General features: G+C 38.6%; 1 protein-coding gene across 4 annotated transcripts in view; it reads left to right on the top strand.

The window, feature by feature from the left end:
* Window positions 1-16,718, top strand: part of slc6a7 (solute carrier family 6 member 7) — a 40,567-nt gene extending 23,849 nt beyond the window's left edge. For 2 of the 4 annotated variants that reach the window (XM_016991494.2, XM_016991495.2), the window contains 7 exons: window positions 1,085-1,188; window positions 3,377-3,501; window positions 5,090-5,430; window positions 6,307-6,406; window positions 6,866-6,966; window positions 7,154-7,324; window positions 10,037-16,718. In XM_016991494.2, coding sequence (XP_016846983.1) covers window positions 1,085-1,188; window positions 3,377-3,501; window positions 5,090-5,430; window positions 6,307-6,406; window positions 6,866-6,966; window positions 7,154-7,324; window positions 10,037-10,249 — 1,155 coding nt within the window. In that variant the 3' untranslated portion in view covers window positions 10,250-16,718. Of the gene's footprint in view, window positions 1-1,084; window positions 1,189-3,376; window positions 3,502-5,089; window positions 5,431-6,306; window positions 6,407-6,865; window positions 6,967-6,999; window positions 7,025-7,153; window positions 7,325-10,036 lie in introns of those variants that run through there. The other 2 variants (XM_008104830.3, XM_016991496.2) reach the window with 2 other exon arrangements.
* The last annotated feature ends 216 nt before the right edge of the window (window positions 16,719-16,934 follow it).

The following is a 16,934-nucleotide window of genomic DNA, read 5'->3' as shown; positions in this document are numbered from 1 at the left end:
GATTTTTAAAGATTTATTCAAGAAAAGGATTTTTGAACCATCCTTGTAACATATACTGTACTAATGGCAACATTTGTATAGTTAAAACAACACTACCAAAACAAATGTGAATACATGAGTGCATGTAGCCCTTGGACACCTAAGTGTGGCTTCTGAAGCCTCCCAAAATCTAAGATCCCCCAATGTTCTTCTGGGAGTTTTTTTGCCCCAAACTAGTAAAAGTTCCCAAATCACCAATAAATGTGGCAGTTTGCTCCCCAAAATTCCCTGGCCAACTTCAGGGTATGTGGTCAGTGCAGATAAGAGGTTCCCAACCTTTTTTTGACCAGGGCCCACTTGACCAGAAACCACTTTGACCAGGGACCACTTCACCAGGGACTTCTTTGACCAGGGACTACTCTCCAACATTAGTACCAAAAAGGTAACTAATCAGTTTTTGGTCAACTTTAGATTCAGTTTGGTTGGGGCTGGTCAGCTCTGCAGAAAGGAGTGGAAAAATAAAATAAAATAATAAAGAGGATGAAGCTTCCTGGACCGGATTTTCATTCTTGTAACCCACTGCTGGGCCATGGCCCATGGATTGGGAACCACTGCTTTAGATTGTAACCCTTTTGCATTTGAATGGTCAGTGTACATAAACATTGTTTCAAGCACAAAAGTATTTAAAATATTTTATATAAAATAAAATTATCTTCAAGCTATGTGTTTAAGATATACATGAAACAAATGAATTTAATGTTTAGACTTGGGTTGCATCTCCAAGATATCCCATTACGTAAGTATATGCAAATGAAGGCATTCCAAAATCAGAACAAAATCCACAATCTTAAAAAATTCTGGTTCTAAGCATTTTGGATAAGGCATATTCAACTTGTAGCTACAATGTTCTTCATATACCCAGTTCAAGTCAGTATTTTCATATTATGTATTCAAGAAAGCATTACAGAAAGCTTGGATCTATTTTATTTTCAAAGCATACTCTGAACCTTTCAGCATTTTGATTTACTTCCACAATTTTGTTTTATTTTTTTTCCATTATGTTTGTTTTTCTTACTCCTTCCCTCTTTGTTTTTTTCCTCTCCAGGTGTGGATTGAAGCAGCTTTGCAGATCTTCTACTCTCTTGGGGTGGGATTTGGGGGACTTCTCACCTTTGCATCATACAACACCTTCCACCAGAATATTTACAGGTACAATTTTTATTGTAATGCCTCATGAAGCTAAAACACATAGAAGGGTGTAGCTATTAATATCTGTCTACTTCCTACATTCTTGGAGTCACCTCCTTTCCCAGGACAGACTATACTATTCTGGGAATGTGGGTGGATATTAATTTTGACAATTTAAAAGATAGAATCATGGATGTGGTAAGCTAAAGTAGAATAACAAACAAATAGGGATATAGATTTTGTGAAATAAAGAACATTGATTTTGTACCTAGTAATAATGGAAGGGAGGAAAGCAGAGAGAGAAGCAAGGATTTTAAAACAGGATTATAAAATCAGTACTTATTCACAGTCTATGGGCAAGTTTACACTGGCAAAAATACTAAGGATTTCATCACACGGGTAAATTTACTCGTTCTATTATGCTTTCAGCAGAGTTTGGGGATAGAGCCCGCTGGATCCCATCAAAGAATGTTGAGCTACTTATGGCAAAGCTCTATCCCTGAACTGTGCTGAAAGCATTGTACGACAGAGCAATGAGAACCTGTGAGGCTTCCTCTGTTCTTGTTTCCAGCAATGGGGCGAGTGCAAGGGGAAGCAGTGGCACTTTCCCCTCTGTGACGGGGAAGGCAGCACTTCAGGCACTGTGGGGATTCTTCCACTGCCCATCAGATTTGCTACACTGCCTGGTGAATCCTCCCGCTGTCACTCACATTGTGTGACTTAATGTGATGAGGTCCCCAGACTCACCTTGAATTGGCTCCTGGCTGTCCTCAAGAACTTCTGTTGAGTAGCATGGGTTTTCCTGGATTAAACCAGCTTTGCCACATTGCAGACAACATTGGGGATGCTACAGAGTTTACTGGAATCTCTGAAGGATCCCACAGGTCAATGCCATTAGACAGGTCCTACTGTATTTGCATAGGACTCTGTGTCTGGCTGGGAGCAGGGTCAGTGAAACAGAGTTTGAGGTTGATGTGAGGCTGATGTGGTTTCAGCCTAAAGGTACCATGTGGACATCATGCCAGCATCACTGCAGATTCAGCCAGGCACATCTATGTAAGATTTAGCAGCTAATGTAGATTTACCCTCCACAATACTTTCTGTATAGTCTAATCCTTGTCAGTTGAGTGACAAGAAAGTAGCTATTATTAGAAGACTCCTCTAGATAGGTGAATGTGTTGAAAGAGTTTTAATTGGCTTTAATTGCTCTATTTGTAGCTGTGCTTTTCAATGAGCTTTTTTTTTTTAAAAAAAATAATCCAAATGACATTTCTGTTATCCTGGACTATCTTCTAGCAATTTCTGACACCAGTTGCAAGCAAATTTTCTCTTCCTCAAGTAGATTTCTTTTTAATTTTAATATATATGTCCTTCTTTTCTCCTTTCTTTTAATTTTTGTTAGAGTTAATAGTGATATAGTGCATCAGTAAAATGGCAAATTTGTATTAAAAACCTTACAAAGAAATAAAAGTCAGAGAAATGAAAATTTGTCCTCTTAATCTAAAGGCATATCTTCACTGATTAAAAAGACTAGAAAGTGCCAGATTTGATCTTGTTCTTTCTGATATTGTTCTGAAGAACCATATATGTTTTGTTTACTCCAAAATATTTTCTGCAAGCTCTTGGAATCAGGGTTTTTTTTATACCAACTCTTCAGATTGGTTAATTTTGACCTAGTATAAAAACTGGAAAGAAAAGAAACAAAATCTGGGACTTTACAGTCAATCTGGATTGTTTATTTTTGCAAACTCAAGAAATTGCTAAAAACAGTTCCTACCCCGTAAAAGGAATAGAGTGAGAGGGCATGGAAGTGCCAACAACTGCTAAAATCCAGCAAAAATCTAGAAGCTGTTAAAAAACAATTCATTTTATTGGACCAATCTAGAAGAGCTCTATATTTTAGTATATATAACTAAAAATGATAAATAACAGTGCCAAATGCAGGTAGCCTAACTAACATTCTACACTGTTACTAAATAAAATGTACTTTGCTTAGGGAAATTTAACTTTCACTCTTAACTAGTATAGAAATATAATCTTAAAAGATGGGTGGCATCATTGAATGTTATTTCACACCTCCTTAGATTTTCTCTGTTATGCATTCTACAGTTTCTCAAATATCAAATACCTTTTTTTGCATTCCAAGGATCCTAATTTTGCTGCTGCTGCTGCTGTTGTTGTTGTTGTTGTTGTTGTTGTTGTTTTGCAGGGATACGTTTATAGTCACTGTGGGTAATGCCATCACCAGTATCTTAGCTGGCTTTGCCATCTTCTCTGTTTTGGGCTACATGTCTCAAGAACTTGATGTTCCTGTTCAAGAAGTGGCCAAAGCTGGTAAGGCCTAAAAATTCCTTCCCTTAATGTTCAGGGCCCATGTGAGTGCCTTTGTATGTATTTTGTTATCCAAATGTTAATATTAATACAACAACATGAGAATGGCTTGCAAACACCACTGTAGAGAAGCCAGACCTTTTAGAGTAAAACACATGGACTTTATGGTTCTTCCCCGGAGTGTGGTGGAGGCTCCTTCTTTGGAGGCTTTTAAGCAGAGGCTGGATGACCATCTGTTGGGGGTGCTTTGAATGCAATTTTCCTGCTTCTTGCCAGGAGGATTGGACTGGATCGCCCATAACGTCTCTTCCAATTCTGTGATTTTATGATTCTATGAATAATAATGATTCTTCTTACAGCCATTACCCTGAATTTAGCAGCAATTTTCAAAGTATTGCAGGATAAGATTGATTTTCAAAGCAATAATGTGTGTTAAAGCGCTGAGCTGCTGAACTTACAGACCGAAAGGTCCCATGTTCAAACCCGGAGAGCGGAGTGAGCGCTCGCTGTTAGCTCCAGCTTCTGCCAACCTAGCAGTTCGAAAACATGCAAATGTGAATAGATCAATAGGTACTGCTCCGGTGGGAAGGTAATGGCCGTCCATGCAGTCGTGCCGGCCACATGACCTTGGAGGTGCCTGTGGACAACGCCGGCTCTTTGACTTAGAAATGGAGATGAGCACCAACCCCCAGAGTCGGACATGACTGGACTTAACATCAGGAGAAACCTTTACCTTTACCTATCCCCATTGTAATGTTAGGTTAGTATTTGGGGGTGGCTTGGTCTTGAATGAGCAATTAAAACCCATTACTTTTATTGCTAATTACCATGGTGATGATAAAGACCTAAATCCAGTTTTTAGTCCTAATTAGAATAGACCAATTGAAGCAATTGCTGAATGATAAGTTCCCCTTTCTCCCAGTGTAACTTTTGAAGGAGATTAGGTACAATGGAATAGATACTCAAAAAGCAGACTGACAGTTGATCTTCTCTGGTATTGTGGAAGAAAAGAAAATAGAAAGTGAAACTACTGACAAGTTCTTGTCTGTATCACACCCTGTAATGGTTAAGTAATAATATACACTGGTGAGTGAAATGGTTATCAACAAATGTTTATATTCTAGGTAAACCTGCAATTTGCTTTCCTATGTGCAGTCTCAAGTTGCAACAAGCATGATATTAATATTACGGATGATTTTGAGAAAGATTTATTGATCAGTGACAGCCAAGTTCTCTTGACATCTAAGGCTGAAAACATATCTATTACCTCCTTTTATTGTTTGCTGTCTATGAGGCACCATTCACAAAGCAGGCAGCACTGCTGTCCACAGAACTGGCTAGACGTAAATGCCTGGCTCAGAGGAGGTTCTATGTAAACTCCTTTCCTATATTTCAGCTGTCTTTTTCCAGGGTGGGGCCCTAATCTTTATGTTTTAATCTTGCATACCAGTTCCAGACTGTTTTGGGGAAATTTCTCTTCTCATGGCATCACTTACTCCATTGCCCTTATTTACATCCATGAATCCAGTCTCCTTGATTGCAGTTACATAATCCCAGCCATGGTTCTTCTCATTCTTTGCCTGTCTTCCAGGTCCAGGGTTGGCTTTTGTGGTCTACCCACAAGCCATGACAATGCTTCCTCTTTCTCCTTTCTGGTCTTTCCTTTTTTTCTTCATGCTGTTAACTCTTGGTTTGGACAGTCAGGTAAGGTTTTCGTCTGTTCTAGGGGAGTCCTTTATGGGTATGTTCAAGTGCTTGGTTCTTTGGCTTTACAAGAGAATATATTTTGTCTGTGCACAGTTTGCCTTTCTGGAGACAATAGTCACTGCTGTGACTGATGAGTTCCCCTATTACCTGCGCCCAAAGAAGGCTTTTTTCTCAGGGGTTATTTGTGTCACAATGTTCCTGATGGGACTTATTCTTACAACAGAGGTAAGCAAATTGGACAAAGAGAAAGTGGAGTTAGGATAAAAAGTTAAAGGGGGGGAAAGTCTCTCTCAACCTTATTTATGTTGAGCAGTACAAGTGATTGTGAGTAGGGCACAACAGATCCCAGACTTACTAGCCACATATAATTGGCCTCTTTTTAGCAATAATTTGTTCTGATTATTCAAAATATGATCTATGACATCAGATCGATCACATTGGCTAGTTCCATATATATCAAGTTGTGATGTTGTTGCATTCTTTCTTGCGCTGTTAGCCAACCACAAATACAAACCATGGTTTCTTATTTCATTATTAACTCTTTAAAGTAGTGGTTCTCAACCTGTGGCTTCCCAGAAGTTTTGGCCTTCAACTCCCAAAAAATCCTAACAGCTGATAAACTGGCTGGGATTTCTGGGAGTTGTAGGCCAAAACACCTGGGGACTCACATGTTGGGAATCACAGCCAAAGCATGGTTTGATTTTAGGTCTGAATTAGAATCATGGCTTGTTTTTTATTGCTTATCCAGCTGACTATATGAAACAGTAATTGACAAAAATAATAGAAATGAAACAGAGTAGAACTGGTAAAATTGTTTTGTTTGAGCTTTTGTGCACTGATAGAAGAAATTGATTAATAGTCCTGGGGTGACTATAGTGTGCACATTTTCTATATATTTAGATTATTAAACTCGGTCAGTAGAGTAGGATTGATTACTACTGGTAATGGCCAAAGTAAATTTATTTAGAAAGATGAGTAGATAAGTAGAATTTAATTAAGGGTTTAATGTAATTTAATTGCTGGTTTTAATTGTTCAACTGTGATCTGTCAATATTCTATATTGGGAACATGCTTTGGCCATGCCTTGCTTCTTCTCTCTAGGGTGGAATGTATTGGCTGGTGCTGCTGGATGACTACAGTGCTGGCTTTGGACTCATGGTGGTTGTCATTACCACCTGCCTGGTGGTCACCCGTGTATATGGTAGGAGGCTTGGATTACATTGGTAGTTCCTTCAGTCTTTGAATGCTTGAGTATTTTGTATAGAAAGTTCCATTATTTAAAAGTAATTCTCTGTCACTGATGACTGGTCATAGAAGGTAAATAAAGGCTTAATATGCAAGTTTTATTGCTAGGCACTTATCTTTGAGTGCAATCCCATTATGGGAGGAAAACAGGATAATTACCTGGAACATACATTCCACTTATGGTAATACCCTTGCACTTCCTTGGTTCATGGAGTAAAAAAATAGTTGTGGAGCATAATCTTATGGAAGTACATCCCACTGTGTTCCATGGGATTAACTCTAGATGCACACCTCCCCTAGATTAAGCCTCATTGAAAATATACTATAGGGTTGAACATGCATTGTATTATACCATTAATGACTCACATACCAAACACTTGAAACATTGTCCCATTCTTTTTCGTGTTCTCTTTAGGCATGAAGAGATTTTGTCGTGATATTCACATGATGCTGGGTTTTAAACCAGGGATATACTTTAAAGCCTGTTGGTTGTTCCTGTCCCCAGTAACAATGATGGTAACTATGCTTGTTCTGGTCTGTTTTTTCTAGGCCTGTGTTCTCTCCTTGTCTTCTGGCAAGTATTTCTTATTTTAACCTCTGTGGGCAATACAGCATTTCACCAAGTTGAGTTGCACTTAAACTCAAAACTATTGAGAAATCCTTGGTTTTGACTTGTTATCTGACATCTGATGCTCTATTTCAGGCTTTGCTGGTATACAGTATAATCAAGTATGAACCTTCAGAATATAATGGCACCTATCGTTTTCCCTTTTGGGCTGAGGCTCTGGGCATCTTGATGGGACTTTTCTCCTGCCTGATGATCCCCATAGGGATGGTTTTTGCTGTGTTCAAAGAGGAAGGGACACTCTGGCAGGTAAGCAACAAATGGGTAACTCAACAGTACTTATCAAAGTGCATTTAAAAATCTGTACAAATAAATGCCCTTTTAAACAAAACTTTAAATAAACACTATACAGCATTAACAGCCCAGTCCTAATGTGTCCATTTCTGGGCACCGCAATTGAAAGAAGATGTTGACAAGCTGGAATGTGTCCAGAGGAGGGCAACTAAAATGATCAAGGATCTGGAGAACAAGCCCTACAAGGAGGGGCTTAAAGAACTGGGCATGTTTAGCCTGCAGAAGAGAAGCCTGAGAGGAGACATGATAGCCATGTGAGAGGAGACATGATAGCCATGTGAGGGAAAGTCATAGGGAGGAGGGAGCAAGCTTGTTTTCTGTTGCCCTGCAGACTAGGATGCGGAACAATGGCTTCAAACTACAGGAAAGGAAATTCCACCTGAACATCAGGAAGAACTTCCTCACAGTGAGGGCTGTTCGGCAGTGGAACTCTCTCCCCCGGACTGTGGTGGAGGCTCCTTCTTTGGAGGCTTTTAAACAGAGGCTGGATGGCCATCTGTCAGGGGTGCTTTGAATGTGATTTCCTGCTTCTTGGCAGGGGGTTGGACTGGATGGCCCATGAGGTCTCTTCCAACTCAACTGTTCTATGATTCTATGATTCTGAGATTCTAATTCAGTTTGTAAACGCTTGTGGCACAGAAGGAGGGCAAGGACAGGGCCATCCTGGCCTCTCTATGGCTCCTTCTACACTACCATATAATCCAGATTATCTGAATGAACTGGATTATATTAGTCTACACTGCCATATAATCCAGTTCAAAGCAGATAGAATCATAGAATTATACAGTTGGAAAAGACCTCATGGGCAATCCAGTCCACCCCCTGCCAAGAAGCAGGAAAATCACATTCAAAGCATTGAAAGATAATCTGGATTTTATTTGGCAGTGTAGAAGGAACCTAAGAAGGGAGTTCCAAAGTCTGTGAGCAGCAACTGAGAAGACCTTTGCCCTTTGGGTTGTTGTATGTTTTCCGGGCTGTATGGCAATGTTCCAGAAGTATTCTCTTCTGACGTTTCGCCCACATCTATGGCAGGCATCCTCAACAACCCTGTGATCCCAACCATGAAAGCCTTTGACAACCCTTTGCCCTTTGTTCCCACAGCCAAACCTGGGATAGAAAAAAAGTCCTCTCCAGACAACCTTAGGAGCCTAATGAGCTCATAAAAGGCAGCATGGATCTTTGAAACGTCTAAACTGCAAAATTTATCTTCCCCACATCATTCAATAAATTTACTTTGGCAGAACGGTCCTATGTCTAAGTGAAAACTCTTTGAAGCTGCAATGTTCCAACATTGCGTAAGCAGTAGGTAGACTAGAGTGAAATTTGCTGCATTTTTTTTACATTTCTCTCATATATGGGTAACTGGAGAGAAACATTTACACCAGTCCAGGGTTGATCTGAATCTTGCTCCATCTTAGAGATATGGCAGAAGGTCAGAAAGGTTTTGGATACTGTGAATCTTGAGCCTTCCCTACCTGATTGCCATCTCACTCACTCAATTTCTTTCTCTCTTTCTAACTGGGGTTTGGGGTGGGATGGGGTGGGAAGAAATGCCCCAACAATGCCTCAGGAAGCAAGAAAGAGGTACATGAGAACAGATCTCTTGTTGCCATCCCAGGAACCATAGCCATGTATTCTGTTAAATCACTATCACATTTTTTCAGACTATTATTTTGTGGTAGAAGGTGTCCTCTAGTGGCATATATATACATTGCAAAGACTTGAATTAATTTCATATCTAGAATCAAAATCATTAAATGTAGAAAAATAGTGGAATTTCTCACTTCTGTTTTGCATTAATGTAACATACAATATTCCTCATTCCAAACGTGTTTGGAATCTAAACTGTGGATATGTTTTGAACAATATATAGGCTTCACATAGTCAGAGGAATTGTTCATCACATTTCTCACTGATCAGAATTAATGCAGTTTGACACCTTTTTAACTGCCATGGATCAATGCTGTGGAATCATGGGAGCTATAGTTCTACAAGGTCATTAGCCCTTCACTGGTTGTGCACTGAGAACTTTGGAAAGGGCATTTGCTTCATGTCTTTGTGGAATACTTTGTCAGATAATTATGCCTTACAGAATATTAAAAATGCAAGCACTCATAGCAATTAAGTGAAACTTCCTATGGACGAAGACATTAAGATAATATTTTCAGTGCTTTCATCTCAGTGGGGACTAGATGCCTGGTTTGTTTATATTTTCATGATTTTAAGAACTTTTGAGTTATATAGGAAATCCATGAAAATTGCCTATGGATCATGACCGAGCAATGGACAACTATTTAATTGTCATATGCTGATTTTTAAATGTTTCATATATGAAATGTTGGAGGCAATGATGTAAACGCTGGGGTAAATGGGTTACTGTAGAATTCCAGTGTTTTTCTTAAAACTGAATTGTTATTCCTCTTCCAGTGCTTGAAAAGATTCAATAACACCTGTATACTCTGATGTTTTCAGACCTGTTTGGAATCCACTATGATTTAGGCTTCTTCCTTATGGGCTGCATGAAGGTACTCAAGGCTATTCTTTGTCTTGGGTGCCCTCATGCAGCATGAAGGACTTCTTTGGGGAGTTCTATCTCCTGTTACTCCTTTGTTATCAGATTGTCCATCACCATACTTCCTTTAATTTTTTTTGTTTCTCTACTAATAGAGAATCCAGCAAGCTAGCAGACCAACCATGGATTGGGGGCCTTCCCTGGAGGAGAACAGAACTGGCATGTATGTGGCCACTCTGGCAGGAAGCCAGTCGCCTAAACCTCTGATGGTCCATATGCGAAAATATGGAGGGATAACCAGCTATGAGAACATAGCATTTCAGATAGATAAAGAGATTGAAGAAGAGGAAGAGGAGTCCATTATGTGAAGAGAAAGCTTCCCCTGCTCAGCCCATCAAGCTAGATGTTGAAGAAAAATGCAAGGAGGAAACTCCTGAATTTTTTGCGCAAAGTTGCACCTTGGTTGGCACACTTAAGGCCGTTTGGGAATCTCACCAAAAAACTGCTGACTGTTTAGCATCTCATAGCAGTGAATTCCTGCTGAGAATCCCAGTGTTGTTGAGGTTTCTGTTCTGTGTGGAGACATGTGTAATGAACCTGTGTTTTAGTGCTCTAGTTATACCTGGTACAGGCCAGCAACTCGTATTGTCCTTTCCTCTCCCAAGTTATGGTTTCTGTGGAGTAGTGGTAAAATTTGAAATGCAAGTGCACTGCTCATCATGACTGCCTCCATAGTTGTCTCCCAGGAGTCCAAAAAAGATATGGGAAGCTGAGGCGATGCATTTTAACAAATCCATTCTAACAGTTTTATCTCTCACCTGCCCCTGCCCCCGCCTCTGTGACACTAAAAGCTAATGAGTTTTCTCATGTCTCATTCAAAGCCAAACTATCACAGATTTCTTTGCATTAGATAGCTGGAGGGAAATTATCCCTGCTCCCCAGTTACTAATGACTAGAGTTTCATTTAGAAGGAAAATGAAGCTTGTGATGGATGACAGAAAACACAATTGTCCCTGCACATAATGAAATCATAGAGTTGGAAGAGATCACAAGGACCCTCAGTCCAATCTCTTGACATGCAGGAACACATTTGCCATTTTGTTGAGGTATGTCTTGTATCTCATACAGATCCCACATACAGGTTGAGTATCCCTTATCCAAAATGTTTGGAACTAGAAGAGTTTTGGATTTCAGATTTTGGAATACCTGTCTTTACATACATGTACATGATGAGATAACTTGGAGATGGGACCCAAGTCCTAATAAACAATGTGTTTCTGTTTCGTATTTACCTTATACACATAGCCTAAAGGTAATTTTATACAATATCTTAATAGTTTTGTACATGAAACAAAGTTGTGTACACTGAATCATCCGATAGCAAGTGTGTCTCAGACACCCATATGGATAATTTTGGATTTCAGAGTATTTCAGGTTTTGGAATTTAGAATAAGGGATATGCAATCTTTATGTATCTTCTTGGCACTCGCCAAGATAATTGCTTGTATATTTTAGTATACAAACATTCTTGTTCAAGTCAGTGTGACAATACATCATTTGAAAAAAGAATGAACCTACTCTCCCAGTGCTATTCCTCTTCTCTTTGTAAGTGCCTAAGGAGTTTGAAATGGGCCTGTTGAATGTGTCATTTTTAGAATATTCAGAAGATAAGGTAAGATATTTTTGAATAAGAAGAAAACCCTCTCAAGAATTCTATAATAATAAGCTACCAAATTTGATTGCTAATTTTAAAGTCAAACAAATCAAAATTCACAGAGACACTGATAATGAATGAAGTCTACTGGGAGCTTTAATCATAGTATAGGTCAGATGAACTTTTTTCACTCAGGAAAAAATGAATTCCTCATTTCTCCATGTATCTGTGTAGGTAGGTGGAAGAAAATGGGGCCCTGAACTATATCAGCCATGTTCATATCAAGAAATCATATCTACATTAGATATATTTTAAAACTGATTATATGACAGTGTTCTTGGAGATATGCTGCAAAAAATTAATATTCCCTAAAATTGTTTGTGACCTGTCTCAGCACCACATCTATCAATAAATAAAATTTGGTGTTTTTTTAAAAATTTGAGCCAGTATCCCATTAATATCTTTAGGGTAGTACAAAAAAGGCTTCAGGGTCAACTCTTGTCATACACATGAAGGCACATGTTAACACAGAGTTTGTTGAACATACACTGTAGATATATGTAAATGCAGTAATAGGAATAGATGTCATATACTGACTCAGATTAGTGTTTGATCTAACTCAGTAATCCCCACTCTGTCTGACAAGGGCTCACTAGAATGAGCCTCACTGCAACCATTTTCCGGTCTGCAGGATATAGATTCTGCCAACAATCAGCCAATTTGTGGCTGTCCAGATTTTAGTGGACTCCAACTCCCACATCATTTACCATTGATTCTGTTGGCTAGAGAGGATGCGAAGTACTGCCCAACAACATCTGGAGGGGCAGAATGGCACAGTTGTGTTTTACACCAGTTCCTGGGTTGGAGTAATTTTCTTGTATTTTAGGTACAGGACTTCCATACTTGTATCTGGGACGCTGAGGATAAAATCTGTGACAAAGAATGTATTTATCAAGCCACATCTTTTTCTCTTCACTCTTCCTCTCCCCCCCCCCCTCAGCAATAACATAAGGCTCCACACAATGGGAAGAAACATACAGAAAGGATAGGTTGATGGGTAAATGTATGAATTGGTCCAAAGTGCAGCAGGCTCTTTTGTTGTCTCTGTCTGGGAATGTATTGCTTTTACTTATGTAAACCTTAAATTGGTTTATGCTAAAATTATTTTTAATGGGACACAAAACTAGATAATTGGAATGTACATTTGATTAATATTTTGAATTCTGCCCTGCATTTATATGTATCGCTTATACAGCAAAAGGGAGAACTACACATGCCTTTTGTTCTATGTAGCTGACACCAAGGAGAAATATGGCATGTTCTTCACTTATTTTTGGAAGAGTTGTTTTCTCATTTCCTCCTCAAATAAATACATGTTTTATCAAATTCTGCCTGGGGGGAAAATAACAGGTAATTTGACCATGAATTCAGCTCTTCCTGGCCATTTTATGCTTAAGAAGTGCATTTTAAATCAGGAAGTACACTGGAAGATAATCAGACTACTTCTAGGCCTGAAAATGTGACTAAATGGTTCTCTTATTTTGAGTTGTTGGGAGGGGAGCTTTGCTGGAAGTCCTTTGCAGTTTACTTGCAGTTTTTCAAAAGGTCTTTTCTGGGCCTAAAATGACCCTACGGGCCATGCACACCTCATAGACCCACCCCTGTTTTATAGCAAAGGCAGCAACTCTCTTTCAGTTTGAGGGTTGAGTTTCATTTCAGAGAACAATGCTTGCATTGTTGCAATGGGTAGGACCAACATACCAAGACATTATAGTTTTAAGCTCTTCCTGCTGATAATTAAGCCACAGGAAAGTTATTTCAACCTTTTAGGAAGAAGAAAAAGCTATAGGGAACACTGTACTGGGAAATGATAAAATGATGGTGTCAAAAGGGATGGACTGGGATGATCTCTGAAATCTCATAGGGCCAGAAGTGGAGACTGTCTTGATCATAGTCAGGCCCTTTGCTTATCCAGTAGGTCATTCATTTTTCTCTCTTCTGCTGCCTGCAATATTTTCCAAGGGTTGGCCTTTTTCTGTTCATTCTTGAATATCTAAGACTCAGCTTTAGTTGGCTATCGATCTGTCAAGTGTAACTGTGGTTACTGTTTCCCAGTACAAAAACACGGTGTTCTCCTATGTTACAGTACACAGTATTCTTCTATGCGAAGACCACTGATGTTACAACTCAGAGGGAAAAACATTATTGAGCAATATTTTGATATTTTGATTAAAATAATTGCCAGGGGAAAATGGGAAAGTAATTTCTGGCAGTGATATACATGCTGTTTGCAGGCTGCCTTCAAATATCTTCTAGGACAAACATACACATCTCACATAGACTCTTCCCATCTGATTCTAGCAACCAAATATCTGTATTTGGGAATGTTTCGAGCCCCAATGCAAACCACCAGAGGATTCAGGCTTGAGAGCACTCCTACACACTAACATTTCCTGAGCAACATTTACTTAAAATGTAAATAATCTTTTTAAAAAGAAGACAATTTGGCATCATCCAGATGTTTCAGATTACAAATGCCACCAGTCCCAGTCAGTATACAACAACAACAACAACAACTCTTTATTGATTAGTCAATTTTGACCATATCAAAACATGTGAAACATACAAAACGTACACACTTACCCATACATACAGTAAAGCCATGTATAGATACAAAGCATCCCGGCCTACTAGCCTACCAACCCACTCCTAGATAGTTGTGCAAATACAGAATAAAAAGATTAAAATTAATTATTCCCTTAAGGTAAGGTTTAAGCGGAGGCAAGGGTAAGTAAAACTAGTGGCTTGTCCATAGTAAATATTACATTTGGATTTTTAAATTTCGCTTCTTGGCCTTTTGGCTAAGATCAAGTGTAGTGTGTAGTATAGCAAAAGGTCAGGAATTACAGCAAATGGAGTCAAAAACACTTGGAAGTACCAGGTTCTCTTGTTCTTGCAATGAAAGGATAAATTTGTCTACCTCTTTATTTGTAAAATGGCATCCTTGTATGTGTGGGGGTCAGAATTTTCTTCTTCATTATGGATGACCCATCTGTTTAAGAAGCAATCCCAACACTCAGCTACACTGGATAGCATGTATTCCAACCCAGAACATCTTTATTTTTCAATATATATTTTATTATTTTTTGTTTAACTATTAAATCGGGCACATTTCAAATGAAGAAATAAAAAACCTGCATTTGCTGTTAACTGCTTTCAAGACAACTTTGACTTTTGGCGACCCTATGAATGAAGGATCTCCAAGTGACCCTGCCATCAACAGCCCAGCTCAGGTCTTAAGGCAGTTGTGGCTTCCATCACTGAATGTATGCATCTGGAATGTGGTCCTCTGCTTTTCCTACTGCCCTCTGCTTTACCAAGCATTATTGTATTTTGTAGTGAGTAATGTCTTCTCATAATATGTCCAAAGTATGATAGTCTCAGTTTGGTGGTCTTGGCTTCTAGGGAGAATTCAGGCCTGGTCTGATCTTGGACCAATTTATTTGCCTTTTTGATAGTCTACATCATAAAACAACAGAAAACAACATTTGAGAGCAACAATGGTGAAGATAACGAAGATGCTAACTCATGTAAAGGCCTTTAACATAACGATACAGTATCAATTACCCTATTTTATCTTTCCATAGAGATCTTTGTTGAGCTGGATGAATATATACATGTGTTATATATTTGCATCTTATCTTTTGCAAATGTAATAAAGAGGTGCCATATTCCATAGAAGGGCCTCATGGCTTTGAACATCTTATGTCATTTTAACTTGTCTCAATGTATTAAGTATGTGGGTGTGGGTTGCTTGGCTGGTTGATCAGCAGTGAGTGATGTATCTATTGGTACAGGGATGGTGAATCCACTCTTCTGTAGCTGCTTCAAATTGTATGGGATCCCTCCTAGTGCTCAACTCCTGTCAGGATTAAAGTTAGCACCTTGTTGTCTCCCACATAACCGGGAATGACCATCCCCAAGAAGCAATATACCACCCAAGCTTATGTCTGACTCAGTTCTTTGTGTTAGGTTCCTACATTATGAAAGCAATATATTTATAGCCGTTATGTTGCTCCACATTTTAAATGTTTGTAGCATCTTATGTCTTGCGCATAATGTCATTTAAAGGAGTTCTAAACATCTTCTCCATTGTTCATATGTATGTGAGCTGTAGAAATTAATTTATAAAGACACTTCTATTTTTTATTATAAGTAATTGATAGTAGAAATACAGAAGGGTTTACTAGGTATGAATTTTCTTCTATATTTATAGCAGCTAATTAACAAATGGAAAAAGCCTCCTTCCCATATATGATATATTTAACATAATGAGTATTTTGGAAGCTTTTGATCTCTCCCAACTAGGAGTGCCTTGCCCTGCCTTTCCAGTTTCCATGGGTAATCTCCAGGCATATCATCTTAAATTCTCAGCCTGTGTGTGTGTGTGTGTGTGTGTGTGTGTGTGTGTGTGTGTGTGTGTGAGAGAGAGAGAGAGAGAGAGAGAGAGAGAGAGAGAGAGAGAGAGAGAGAGAGAGAGAGAGAGAATCTGTGGGCAACTGTTATTGATATTTAATGCATAAGACTAATATCATCGCTAAGATCTCACGTTTTGGCCCAAAAATCTCCAGGCTTGGGATAGTCCTGAACTGATATTGTTATTTCCAGTATGCACTATTTGATGACTCTGCACCTAATGATAATTTATAATTTATAATTTATGAATGAACTGCTTACCTGACCCTTTTGGAAAATGTTTGATTGAAAATGATGTGAGATTAAATAAAAATATTTTCTATGGTTATACATCTGTATATGGCCCACTGATTCACAAACTTTGTAATCAATGAATATTAGGGCGTTAAGCATATATATATATGTATGAGTTCTTATAACAGACTAAACAGAGATAGCATGCTTAAAGTCAGATATTTCCAATTATGGGGAGAATGTTGGCTCTAATATAACTGAAGCAGAAACCACACTTGCTGTTTTATTTATGATACTTGACCTGTTAGTTCACACGTTCAAGCAGGAATTTGCAAAATACATCTCAAAAGTAATTGATTACAGTTATATTTCCATGTCCCTGCAAAGATGGTTATTATTATAGTTGGAATGTTTAAAAGGTATGAGCTTGTCTTTTGTTTCAAACATAATTAAAATATGCATATTTAATTCCACTTTCTTTTCTTTTCTTTCTTTTTTGAAAACATCTGAATCATACATGCTGCTGGTTTGTGGCAGAAAAACACAATTCCAGCTACCTTTTTGTTGTGTCTACTTTTTGCACTTAGTAGTTATTCCTTCTTATCATTGCAATGCAGTGTAGTGATATCTTTGTTGTTTGCGAGAGGAATTATTTATCAGTAATGAGTTACTTCTAAGGCTTGCATGCA

This window comes from Anolis carolinensis, chromosome 2, assembly GCF_035594765.1.
Source record: "Anolis carolinensis isolate JA03-04 chromosome 2, rAnoCar3.1.pri, whole genome shotgun sequence".
In the NCBI taxonomy this organism is placed as follows: Eukaryota; Metazoa; Chordata; class Lepidosauria; order Squamata; family Dactyloidae; genus Anolis; species Anolis carolinensis.
Note: the sequence above shows the minus strand (reverse complement) of the source record. Positions and strands in the feature narration are given on the sequence as shown.